Source organism: Eublepharis macularius, chromosome 7 (genome assembly GCF_028583425.1).
Source record: "Eublepharis macularius isolate TG4126 chromosome 7, MPM_Emac_v1.0, whole genome shotgun sequence".
Lineage (NCBI taxonomy): Eukaryota > Metazoa > Chordata > Lepidosauria > Squamata > Eublepharidae > Eublepharis > Eublepharis macularius.
In genome coordinates this window covers 104490029-104502145 of record NC_072796.1, presented here as the reverse complement: position 1 = coordinate 104502145, position 12117 = coordinate 104490029, and the positions used below count along the sequence as shown (strand labels likewise).

The window sequence follows — 12117 nt, the reverse complement described above, 5'->3', positions numbered from 1 at the left end:
GGCCAGTTCTTTTTTAATCTTAATCAGGTATGGATGCTTGAGTACAAAATACAAACCCATCTCCAATGGGAAGGCAGCACATGTGTAAAATTTGGCTTGAAGAAGAAATAGGGAAAGGATCAGGATGCTGTTTCTAGTATAGACAGTGCATGACAACCTTTTCACACATTATTACTGCCTTTCATGAGATTGATTTCATGAATTTTGCAATAGCAATCAAGCCTTGATTTTATTTCATTGGATTGCATAAACAGGGTTAGGCTGTTATGATCACCCCAGATACAGTAGCTACATGATCCAAATGAGACGGTAAGAAATGAATTGTGGACATCCAATGTATTTTGATGTATTGTTGAAGGCTTTCACGGCCAGAGAACATTGGTTGTTGTGGATTTTCTGGGCTGTATCGCCGTGGTCTTGGCATTGTAGTTCCTGACGTTTCGCCAGCAGCTGTGACTGGCATCTTCAGAGGAGTCACACTGAGACACTGACACTGAGAGATCTCTGTCTTTTGGTGCTACACCTCTGAAGATGCCAGTCACAGCTGCTGGCGAAACGTCAGGAACTACAATGCCAAGACCATGGCAATACAGCCCGGAAAATCCACAACAACCAATGTATTTTGAGTTTAACTCTTTGACAGAGACCTTCCTTTCATATTAAAGATCAAACCCAACTTATGGCCTTTAGTGTTCCAGCCTTTCCCTCTCTGATATTTTTGTCTCCTGTTACAAGAGAGGAAGGTAGACATTTGGAATGTTCTCTTGGAACAGAAAGAAATTCCCCCAGGGAAAAATTGCTCAGCTGAAACCTCATGATTATTTATGTTCAAAATAAACATCATATCAGTGTTGCTTGCCTGTGGCATCATCATCCATTCCAGGGTCAAATGTCTTGAGTTATTTAGTGTTCTTTACATTCCCATGCACCTTTGGAATGGCAGTCACACATTTTCTATGCAGTGTTTGAAACATATGGGGCCATTCATTATTTGCTTGGAATCATCACTTCTTTTAATAGTCAAGTGGGTGGCCCCCACTATGATAATGAAAACAGCACAACCGGGCCATGCACAGACGAGCTAAAGATTTCCACATGCTTTACAAACTCCTTAGATATGTATAAAAATATGACTTCGTAAATTAACCAAAAGAAAGAAACAGACATACATGAGCCAGAACATGCTCTAGGAGCATGGAAATATTAAGAGAAGGTTCAAGGGGCAAAAGGAGGAAAACTATCCTGCACCAGACCCCAGAAGCTTATAGAATTCTAGAAGCAGGGGTCTGGGGGAGGGGCAATTCCAAAATTGTTCCTCCATGATTCCTCATGGGCCCCCAGCCTATAAATTGACAATATAGAGTCTTTCCTACATTGTTTCACAGCATGTAATTAGATGCTATTTCTTATCTGTCGACAAATACATACAGGTTTCAAGACCTTGGAAATAGCTAAATTTTTAGAGCCTAAATAAAGGGAGAAGAGAATAGGACAGGGTGAGAATGTCCACACTGATCCTCAAATCCTAAATAATGGCTCTGGATGTGAATAGTGTACACACACTTCTTTCTACCACTCAGGACTGTCTCCAGTGGAGATGCCAGGGTACAGGCACTGAGACAGTGGGGATAATAGCGCTGGCTGTATTTATACGGAGCCTCAAACCCCTACTTGCTCTGTGCACATTACAATAAATGCACATATACCCTGCTGTTAAGAAAGCCCCAACACATGCTCATTGTACAAATGAAAATGGGGACCAGCACCTGGGTAAATGTGGGTTTTAACTCATGCATTTAGTTGTACATGCATTGACTGTAACCTAAACATTACTCAATGCACATATAAAGAAAAATCAAGTATATGTTGTTGACACTGTTACGGTTATGCCAATAAAGGTTCTGTCTTGTCAATAAGTAAGTATATGTTGTATGTGGATTACACATGTGCTCACTATAACTTGTCAACAGGACTATGGGGAAGGAAGGAAGGAAGGGGGTTCAGCAAGCCTCAGATCCCAACCCCAATGATAGGTTTAGGGATAAATGCAAAGTTTGAAGCAGTTGCTGATAAAATGGACTGGGATGGGAAATGTAGGAGGCAGCAGCAAAGGGCTCTTTCTTCTTTCCCTTCTCTTCAATAACTTAGGGGAAAGAAATGGAGACAAAGGAATTTTTAAAAACCTTTTGCCTCTTTCTCCATTCCCCATAGTTCACCTCCTTCCTCCACAAATTAAGCTGAGGTACACAGATAATCACAATTATTTACAAAAATAAAACGTAAACTAACCTGAGCGATCAAAGGTATCATCGAAGGCAATCCGGCAAGTTTTCCCAGTGTTTTTTATGGTCTTAGATGCGCCTGGATCATAACCCGTAAACCAAGGCAGAAGAACAGGGTCTTTAAAGACATCTTTGGTAAGGATTGCAATTGGCGACTGATTATTTCCTTTGGCCAATGGGTAAGTTTCATGCCAACGATCAGGCCCTAATCAAAAGAAGTAAGGAAGTGTCATATTCTGAACAGTTGCCAGAAGGGAAATATTGCGCAACAGCTTTCCTGCTTGTTTAGTTGCAAGCTGTTAGCGTTCCATTAGACAAGAATAGTTCATTCCCAGCCAGGCACGCACATTTTATTTTATCGTTAGCATGGAGTTCGATAAAGGTATGTGTAGCCTGATTTCATCAGATCTTGAAAGATAAGCAGGGTTGGAAACCGGATGGGGGACCACCAAGGAAGACTCTGCAGACGAAGGAAATGGCAAACCACCTCTTCTTCTCAGTTGCCTTGAAAGCCCCTGGCTGGGGTCGCCATCTGTCAATTGCAACTTGATGGCACGTACATATGCACATAAGGATATACATGGAGTATGAAAGGTCGATACATATATTCTGCCCAGCACCTCTGCTATGAAATCTCCACTCATCCAAGAGAATTTGTAAAAATTGTGCGGAAGCTCTACTGAAATGAATCAACCTTACTCAGCTACAATGCGTGACTGTTGGAATTGTGTCTTTTCCCCAGCTGAGTCAATTATTTCATGAAAATGCAAAAAGAAAGGATAGTTTAATAAAAACTACGCATTCTTTCACATCTGCAGAAAATAAACAAAATATATAGCATAATCTAATGATAGAGGGTGTAATCCAATCAGAGTGTAACCCCTTTCATTCCTCTTGATTTAAACTGATGTTTAACAGACTTAAACGTGTGCTTACCAAACCTATTGAAATAAATGGGTTGTCAGGGAATTTTGTGGTACACTACTCTTTCTTTATCTCACCTACCTTTGCTATGCTCTGGAGTAACTAAAGTGTCTCAGATTAACATGAACTCACACACATTTTATGTTTATTATTTCATTTTACTCTGTCCTTCTTGTGCTTAGTCAGTATAAGATAAAAGGCAAATTGAACTTAGCAAGCATACGAATCCTTGAGTGAACAAGGGCTCGGATGTTTTCCCTTATTGCCCTTCTCTCTCAACCTTGGGCATATCTTCTCTTAGACATGTCTAGATATCAATGCAGTTTTAGGATTTTGTTTATAATATTTGACTCAAAGCTGATATGAACTTAACCTGTCAATCTATCACATTTGAACATCATGTAACTTTCATTAGATTGTTTATATATTCTCTTGACTGTTCACATATTCATGTAATAATTTCTTGTTGTGTAAACAAAATTGTTTACTTGTATCTTCTCCTTTTGAAAAGTATAAAAGTGGCTGCTACCAAGTTCTGGCATGCACTTTTGCCACCTGCTATGTGCATCAGGTTTATTGGAAAATAAACTTTACTTCTGAGATCATTAATTTTGCAGCCTTGGTTAATTACTCAGACTAAGAAAGGGGGGGCCGCAAATTGGCATACTGAGGGATTTAACAATTTCCTCAACATTGGTCTTAACAGTAAAGTAAATACCTGGATCGTGCCCTAGTTGTTTTACAATGTTCATTTACTAGAGCTTTGCACACACACAAAAAACACCTTCTACACAAAAATCCTTTTCAACTAAGTATCCTTGAGATTTCAAGGTTTTCCCAGGTACTTTTCAATATTTTGTTTTAGTACAGGAAGGGCATTTCATTCATTTTTTAAAAATATGCACTGCAAAATCAACCAAACTGTTAACTGGCAGTTAGCCAAAAATGAAAAAGTTCTAAACAATGTTTGGGCAACCTCTCCCTTCCAACACATCCATGTAAATAACCATTACTGGGTCAGTTAGCAGTATTGGTATGGCTACAGGATAGAAATAAGAACATGAGAACAGTCCTCTAAGGTCGGCCTGAATTCCCATCCAGCCAAGATGCTGAGATCTTTCCGGGGAAGATCATTCTGAGGAAGCCCATTAGCAAGGAACCTAGACAATGGCTCCCTCCTGCTGTTGTCTCCCAGCCACTGGTATTCTGTGGCACATTCCCTCTCACTTTGGAGGCTCTTTAGTTCTGATAGCTAAATTTATGGACCCTCTTTTAAATCGTTCTAAACCAGCAGCCGCCGCCACATCTTGCAGCACTGGTTACAGTTAGCACTTTATAAAAGGAGAGACATCGCATGTATTTCATTAGTTACTTAGAAACTTTATTCCCCAATTTCTCCCCAAAAGGACCCAAGGTGACTTACAGTGCTACAAAAATACACTCCAAATATGACATTAAAAGTATAACTTAACCAAGACAAAAAATAACTGACTATATCTTGGATTCAGCCTTGGTTCCTACAGGCCATCTCATTCAAAGCCAAAGGGCATGAGCCAGGGCCAAAAGCCAAGGGCTCAAGCCTCTGCCCATGCCCAGGCTTTATACCTAGAGACACAAGGAGCCAATAAAAGTACAGACTGGATGTTGCCACTGGCAGCAATGTTCCTGCCTAAAGGCCACTTGGCACACTGGCTAATGTCAAATGGCTAGAGCCTGGAACAGAGCAGTATGCTAGTATCACTAAAGGTGCCTGCTTTGAGCACCTTTAATGCTATCATCAATATTCCAAGGCCAGTATCTGGAACTCAGTCTTAGTGTGAAACTGAATGGAATTCTGAAAGTTTTATGTTATATTGAGAGAGAGAGAGAGAGAGAGAGAGAGAGAGAGAGAGAGAGAGAGAGAAACAGACAGACAGTGACACAGACAGAGAGACATTTTATGTCCTTGTGCCTTGGTGGTGGTATTGTTGGCCACCTTGAATTTGAAGAGGTAAGGTGGGATAGAAATGTTTAAAATAAGTACATAAAATACCTATACACTTACAAACATATGTGTAAATAAAAATGAAAACAAGAAAGTTCTCTGCCATGCTCTGTACAAAAAAATTAGCCAGAATTGGTAAACGATTCATCATCAAGAAAAGGTTAGATTTGCTAAGTTTCATAAACACTTATGCCACAATAAATAAATTACTCTTTACGGGGCTACACAACTTTTTGTGGTAGCTATGACAGTTTAAATGCTTAAAGCTTCTCTACAAATGTATGCCTAATTTTAGTAAACAAAAAAGTTAATTTACAGAACATGTAACTTTGCCTGCAGAACCTTATGGAGTTTCTATTTTTTAAATTTATGTTAGTTAAAGTCCACCTTTCTCATGGAGACTCAAGGCAAATTTCACAGACTACATCAATACAATCAACAGCTGAGACTTTCAATAAACAATAAAATAGGGTAAGGGTAACAGAAATTTGAAAGCAAGCAGAAATCCACTACAGAACTAAAAATTATGCTGAAACAACACAAGCAGAGATCTGACACAGTGCTGAAGAAAACAATGATGAAACACAACATAAGCAGATTAATATGGCATATTAAACAAACTCTGAACCATCCAGTAGGAGCATACTGACAACAACAAATGATACACAATAGCATAGTCTACAAACTGTCCCTGCACCAAAGCATCTCTCTGAACCATTTCCTTAAAGCACAATCCTATTTTCTGTTTAATCTGTTTATTTAGTTGACTTTGCAATGCATAATACTAAAAAAAGAGGTCTCCGGAGCTCAGAATACAGCTGCTCTCCTTTTATCTGTTGTAGTATAGTGGTTTGGTGGTTGCACTAACTCTGCTGGTTTGACTCCCACTACTGCCATGAACTCTGCAGGTGGCCTTGGGTAAGCCCCAGAGTTCATGCTCCGAGTAGGCACTAATCTGACCAGAAGGGTCAGTCGCTGTTGCAGTCGCTGTTGATATTGGTCATGCCTTATATTTCGGTGTTTTTCTATGTATTTTGGACGGTTGTATAACTATTTTGTTTTTAATCCTTCTTACTGAAAAAGGTTTGCTATATTATGGTTGTTGAATGTGGCGCTGAAAAATAAATAAATACGGTAAACCAACAGGTACTCCACAGCGCGCGCGACTAGCGACGAGAGATGCTGGCCGGCTCCTCCCGCTGAGGAAGTCCTGCCGCCTGCGGGTGCTGCGGCCGGAGAGCTGGCCCGCGCCCTCAGCCTGGCGCCCTCAGCCTTCCCTATGCTGGGGGTGGGGGCAGCGGGGGCAGCGTCCGGCTGCCCGGGGGAACTCACCGTTCTCCTTGGAATAGCCCCACGGAGGGGGTGGCTGCTGGGTCATGGTCTGGCTCTGCTCGGCGGGCGCTGCGGCTGCTGGCGCGGGATGCTGCACCGCGATCATTGGGCGCCCGGGCCATTTATAGGGCTCGGCCAGCGCCAAGGCGCGCAGAGGGGACGCGGGGGCGATTATGGCTGCAGGCGCAGCGAACGGGCGGAGGGAGGAGCCAGCGGCAGGCTCCCCCGAAGCGCGGCTCCGAGGTTTCCCTTTCGGAGACAGCTGAGCGGGCGGGGGTGGGGGGCAGGTTGGCTTTCAACCGACCATTCTGCTACGCTCAGGGGCTCTGCTAGGCAAAGGATGGGAGACGCCTGGGTCGCCTCTGGGCTGGAGAAGTCGTCAAGGGAAACCTCGAGAGACTCTTTGAATGGCGCTTTCTGGTGTGTTTTTCTGCTCCAATGCAGTAATAGCTAGGACTTGGACATTGCAAGGGAATTAAAACCTTTCTTTCTTTCTTTCTTTCTTTCTTTCTTTCTTTCTTTCTTTCTTTCTTTCTTTCTTTCTTTCTTTCTTTCTTTCTTTCTTTCTTTCTTTCTTTCTTTCTTTCTTTCTTAGTAGATTTTACATTCAAGTTACCTATGAGATGTGGTAATGGTGATGGGAGAAACATGTTGTTTGTTTATAATGTGATGTGATTTTAGTCCAAATTTATCTGAAATGATACCACCATGAATCTCCATGTACCTTATGTACTTGCTTTGAAAATTCCCTATGATCTATAAAAATGTGAATAGAATAGAACAAATTGTACAAACTAATTGTTTATGGAAATGTCCATGACACTGTATGGAAATGCCTGCCCTTGTCCTTGCTACTGATTGTACTAATCTCACACTGTGTAATCTGTCTTGAGTCTCAGTGAGAAAGGCAGACTATAAATGACATAAACAAAAGACTGTGACAGTATCAGCATGTATTTATTTATTCACTTCATTTATGCACCAGTGTTCTCCCTAGTGGAGGTCCAAATCAGCTTACATTATTCTCCTCTCCTCCGTTTTATCCTCATAACAACCCTGTAGGGTAGGCTAGGCTGCGAGAGTGTGACTGCCCCAAAGTCATCCAGCAAGCTTCCATATCTGAGCCAGGATTTGAACCTGGATTTCCTAGATCTTAGTCTGATACCCTAACCACTATACCCACTGAGCATCTGTACTGTACTGTTTCTTTATTACAGATAGCTGTGCTAGTCTGTAACAGCAAAATAAAACAAGAGTCCAGTGGCATTTTAGAGACTACAGCACACTGGCTGTCATACTATGTTAAAAATATAGTTGCTATAGAAATCAAAGGTATTGCATTTACCAAATTAAAGAAACAAACCTAAAGCCCCTTTATTGATTTATAGCACTAATATGAGATATTCCTTAAATTTCATCCTCTTTCAAAAGTAGTCCACATGAACGCATGAAGTTGGCTTATTCGGAGTCTGATGATGAGTCTAGCAAGGTCAGTGTTGCCGATTCTGATGGACAGCGGCCCTCCAGGTTTTCAGGTCTTTCACATCACCTATAACCTGGTTTCCTTAGAGAAAAGGAGCAAAGTCATGCTTCTGTACATAGAAAGAAGTCTTAAGTACAAACGGGACAAACAGCAATTTCTATATGACTGTAAGTGCCTGGCACAGCAGAGAAAACCTGACATCTGACCCCTGGAAACTCCTCTCCCGGCTAGCATTTGCATTGGCTGTGCTTTTTGTCTCTTGATCTGGTCTAATGGGGAGGCTCTGTGACCAAACAAAGTGGGTTCCATGAATAGCTTGTTAAAATGCTGGACACTATGATAATCCTGGAACCATCCTGTGTTCTGTGCCGTCAAGTCACCTCCAACCTATGGCGATCCTATGAATGAAAGACCTCTAAAACATCCTATCGTTAACAGACTTGCTCAGATCCTGCAAACTGGAGGGCGTGGCTTCTTTTATTGAGTCAAGCCATCTTGTTTTAGGTCTTCCTCCTTTCCTACTGCCTTCCACTTTTCCAAGGGAACCTTCCTATGCTTTATCAATTCAAGCAGCTTTTAAATTTTCCTTCCAACAAAGTTCTTAAATGATTATACCCTCCTAGGACCATTTGGGGGTGGATTCCTATCCATCTACCTCCAGCTCCAGGTTGGGAAATTCCTGAAGATTTGGAGGATAGAGCCTGGACAGGGTGGGATTTGGGGAGGAGAGGTACCTCTCAAAGGTATAATGCCATATAGTCCACCCTCCCATGCAATCATTTTGTCCAGGGGAACTGTAGCCGGGAGATAAGTTGTAATTCTGGGAGATCTCCAGCCACCAATTGGAGGTTGGCAACCTTACCCCTATCCTATCACTCCACTGAACACAGTTTATTAATTTATTTATTAAAATAGGTACAGGGCTTTTTTTCAGCAGGAACGCGGTGGAACGGAGTTCCGGAACCTTCTGAAAATGGTCACATGGCTGGTGGCCCCACCCCCTGATCTCCAGACAGAGGGGAGTTGAGATTGCCCTCCGCGCTGCTCGGCGGCATGGAAGGCCACTTAGGGGATGGTGGACTCAATTAATGTCAATAAAGGGTGTAATTCTGCTTTGGTTTGCACTATGAAAAGAATTGTCTTTTTAGAGGTGGGGGGTACCACACTTTAAAAAAATGCTGCCTTTTATTGAGCCTTGTAGCCATTTTTATCACACATGAGTTTTCTCATATTGGTAGGACTGTTGAGCCAAAAGGTAGCATATAAATATTTTAAACAAAATAAAACCAGTGATGCTTCCCTGAAAGAGTAAGGAGAAAATGAAAGCTAATTTTATTAGCGCTTTTCTTGCATGCCGGCGATTTCATCGATCCTATCATAGGATCTCTTAGATATTTATTGAAAATATTTATAGCTCACTTTTAATATAATTATTCAAGACAGCATGTCATCTATAAACAAGAGAATAAAATTATTAAATATTAAATATAAATGGAAACAAACAGCAAACAAATAAAACAAGATAGATATAGAACAGGATAAGATCTTCAATATCCTAAAAGCAGCATTAAAAGAGCCTTTGAAACACACCATAGAACAATAATAACATAATGGGGTGGCTAAAATTAGTTGCAGGGGCAACTAATGCGAGAATAAAATGCCTCCATCTGCCACCCCCCCTCCCTCCAAATATATACTTGGCACCAGGCAAGCCATCAAAATCCCAAGTGCCACAACAAAATTCCCTGCCTTAGATGCTTGCCAACCTAGCTTCAGAACATGGACACACAGGACAGGACCTCTAGGCAACACCTCAGCTGGCAAGCAGATCCATATGGGAGAGGGCAGTGCTTCAGTTACACTGGTCCCATGTCATGGTGCCAGTGGGCACCACAGCACCTGCCAAGTGCTTTTAGAAAGTAGGTAGGACCATGTGGGGCTCTTACCCAGCAGGGCTTCTGATTGGCCAATGGAGAGCTGATTGGCTGTGCAGATTAAAACAATGTTGTTTCAGATGCAGTTAGTGCCACAGTATTGGTGTTATTCTTTCTCACTCCTTTTCCTAGGGTATTTTAAAAATTACCCCCTTCTCTCCTAGACTTGGGATTCCTCCATTCTGCAGCAGCCATTTTTTGGTTGGCTGTGCCTCCTGCAGCAGCCATTTTGTAGTTGCACCCATCACCCTGTGTCAGAATTCCAAAGATGCCCACAGGCTCAAAAAGGTTGGGGACCCCAACATAGAACTTTATAGGTCAGAAACAGCAACTTGAATTGTGGCTAGAAGCAAACCAACAGCCAGTGAAGTGCTACTATAACTGGCAAGATATAGACCCTACAGCTTTCACCTGCTAGCAGCCTAGCTCCCACAGTCTGAACCAGCTGAATCTCCTGAGCAGTCTTCTTAGGCATCCCACACAGAGTGCTCAACCAGCTAAAGGTTCTATGTGTTGCAGAGAAGATGTGTGCCTCCAAATGAAGTCCCAGATTGAAGAATATCCCCAATCTCTCTCTCCTTAAGAGGGAGCACAAAACCATCCAAAACAGATACTCTACAAACCTCAGTTGGCGTTGTTATCAATCACTACACCAGTTTGGTGTAGTAGTTAAGAGCGTGGGACTCTAATCTGGAGAACCGGGTTTGATTCCCAATCCCCACTCTTCCACTTGAAGCTGGCTGGGTGACCTTGGGTCAGTCACAGCTTCTAGGAGCTCTCTCAGCCCCACCCACCTCACAGGGTGTTTTGTTGTGTGGATAATAATGACATACTTTGTAAACCGCTCTGAGTGGGTGTTAAGTTGTCCTGAAGGGCGGTATATAAATCGAATGTTGTTGTTGTTGTTGTTGTTGTTAACAGTACCTAAAACTTACCTGGTCTGAGCATTAGACCACATCCAGCCCATTGTTTCTCGACTTCAGGGACTTTGTTATCACATGTTTGGCCTAACTTATTTTGTCCTCTCAACAACCTGGTGAGCAAGGTTTGTCTAACAAGGAATAATACAACCAAAATTGCAGGATCTATTGATTTTGGTGGGAGAGGTAGCATGCACTTAATTCACTTATTGACATCTATGAGATGGGCAATATGTTCCTAGGTCTGCATCCTCAGAATTCAGTGGCCATATAGAGCAGAACCTGAACAAGACCTCATCTGGCAGGCAGATCCGTATGGGAGAAGCCAATGCTTCACTTACATTGGTACCAGGTCATGTAAAGCAGGGTGCCAATGAGCAGTAGTTCATGTGTTTACGACTGCAACATTAAATGTTAATAGATTATGCTCATACTGATTTATTGCAGGCCACTATTTTATTTATTAATTTAAAACATTTTTATCCTGCCTCTCCATCCGATTAGGACCTTCAAACTGGTGAACAGCTGAAAGACTTTAAAATAAAGCATGCACAGAAGTTAAAACGTAAACATGAAGGCAGGTCAATACGGAAACACCAACACCCCCCCCCCAAAAAAGTCTGGTGAAGACGTTGATAGAGGGAAACAGACAAATCTTCCAAAAATCAGTTTTGGTACACACGTCATGGCTGAGCTGAATTGGACACCTGGGATTTCCAGAGCCACATTCAACCACTAGTAAACCAGCTGTACCATTAAAGTGCAGCAATTAGCTGGCTCCAGCACATGGATGCACATGGATTTCTGTGCTCCAGCACATGGAGTCAGCTACTTGGATGCACATGGATTTCTGTGCTCCTTTGCTTGTGTGAACTTTACTGAAAGGTATAGGGAGAAGGTTTAGATTTTTTTTTTCATGTTTCATAAAGTTGGGTTATTCAATTCAATGGAGGAACATGTTTTATGGTAGTAAAGGGATGTATAAATTCAAATTATGTACTGTTTACATCTGCAAAACAGATATTTTTGCAGAATATTTAGATCAAAACGTTTAGTCCTACTGCAATCATGGACTTCAAAATAGAAAGGTTATGGAGAATCTCTGTCAGGAGGAACTCATGTTTGGCACTTGAAGTGGCTTTGAGGGAAAAGTGTTGGGAGGAATCTGAGATGGGATCTTTTCCCGTGCCATTTTCCTGACCGTACATGGTTAAGAAATTCAGTTAGGGAATACCAGGCCTCAGAGCTCCTACATAAA

The 12117-nt window shown here is 41.9% G+C and overlaps 1 protein-coding gene across 1 annotated transcript in view; it reads right to left on the bottom strand.

Annotated features, from left to right (window-relative positions):
• The window catches only part of LOC129333457 (carbonic anhydrase 3-like), a 30812-nt gene extending 24178 nt beyond the window's left edge, over positions 1-6634 (bottom strand). The window contains exons 1-2 of the mRNA XM_054985143.1: positions 6523-6634; positions 2290-2487 (exon numbers count right to left, since the gene is read on the bottom strand). Of these exons, the coding sequence (XP_054841118.1) occupies positions 2290-2487; positions 6523-6628 (304 nt within the window). The 5' untranslated portion in view covers positions 6629-6634. The remainder of the gene's footprint in view (positions 1-2289; positions 2488-6522) is intronic.
• Positions 6635-12117: the final 5483 nt, after the last annotated feature.